The sequence below is a fragment of the Octopus bimaculoides genome, chromosome 20 (genome assembly GCF_001194135.2).
Source record: "Octopus bimaculoides isolate UCB-OBI-ISO-001 chromosome 20, ASM119413v2, whole genome shotgun sequence".
NCBI classification, from domain to species: Eukaryota; Metazoa; Mollusca; class Cephalopoda; order Octopoda; family Octopodidae; genus Octopus; species Octopus bimaculoides.
In genome coordinates this window covers 45,207,720-45,208,366 of record NC_069000.1, presented here as the reverse complement: position 1 = coordinate 45,208,366, position 647 = coordinate 45,207,720, and the positions used below count along the sequence as shown (strand labels likewise).

General features: G+C 39.9%; 1 protein-coding gene across 1 annotated transcript in view; it reads right to left on the bottom strand.

The window, feature by feature from the left end:
• LOC106870134 (cholesterol transporter ABCA5) overlaps positions 1–647 on the bottom strand; it is a 57,112-nt gene that overhangs the window by 12,027 nt on the left and 44,438 nt on the right. Inside the window, exon 28 of the mRNA XM_052974985.1 lies at positions 36–395. Coding sequence (XP_052830945.1) covers positions 36–395 — 360 coding nt within the window. The remainder of the gene's footprint in view (positions 1–35; positions 396–647) is intronic.

Genomic DNA, 647 nt, shown 5'->3' with positions numbered 1-647 from the left:
ATATATATACACATATATATATAGAGAGACAAAACCTCTTTAGAGTCAAGAAAGACCCATAAGCATACTGAACAAAAATCACAAAACAAAATGATTTAAAAGAAATGATAAACAGACAGACAGACATAGGGAGTGAGAGAAAACGCTTAAAATTACCTTCTTGTAACATAGCAAATGACTCCGATAACGGCGCAGCTTCGTTTGAGGGGATTTTGTACGTCCTTCGTTCTGTAATGGCTTCGGCTGTTGTCATTGACGGGAACAATGTAAGCAAATGGTCTTCCAGTTTCTTGAAACTTTTGTCGATGTCTGATTGGTTTTCTACGTTTAGTTTCACTTCCAGTTGATATCCCTGACCGTATTTCTCTTTCAGTTGTTGTGTGGAGCCGACACATCTGCAGATATCATTATCACACATAAACATGTCTGCTAACTACATATGAATGACAAATTCTTGGCACAAAGCCAGCGAGTTCAAGGGAAGGAATAAGTCGATTACATTGACCCCCAGTACACAACTGGTACTTATTTTACACACCCCGAAAGGATGAAAGGCATGGTCGACCTCGGTGGAACGTAAAGACAGACGAAATACCGCTAAGCATTTCGCCCAGCTCGCCGCCTTATGTGTAGTGGTAAATATTTAT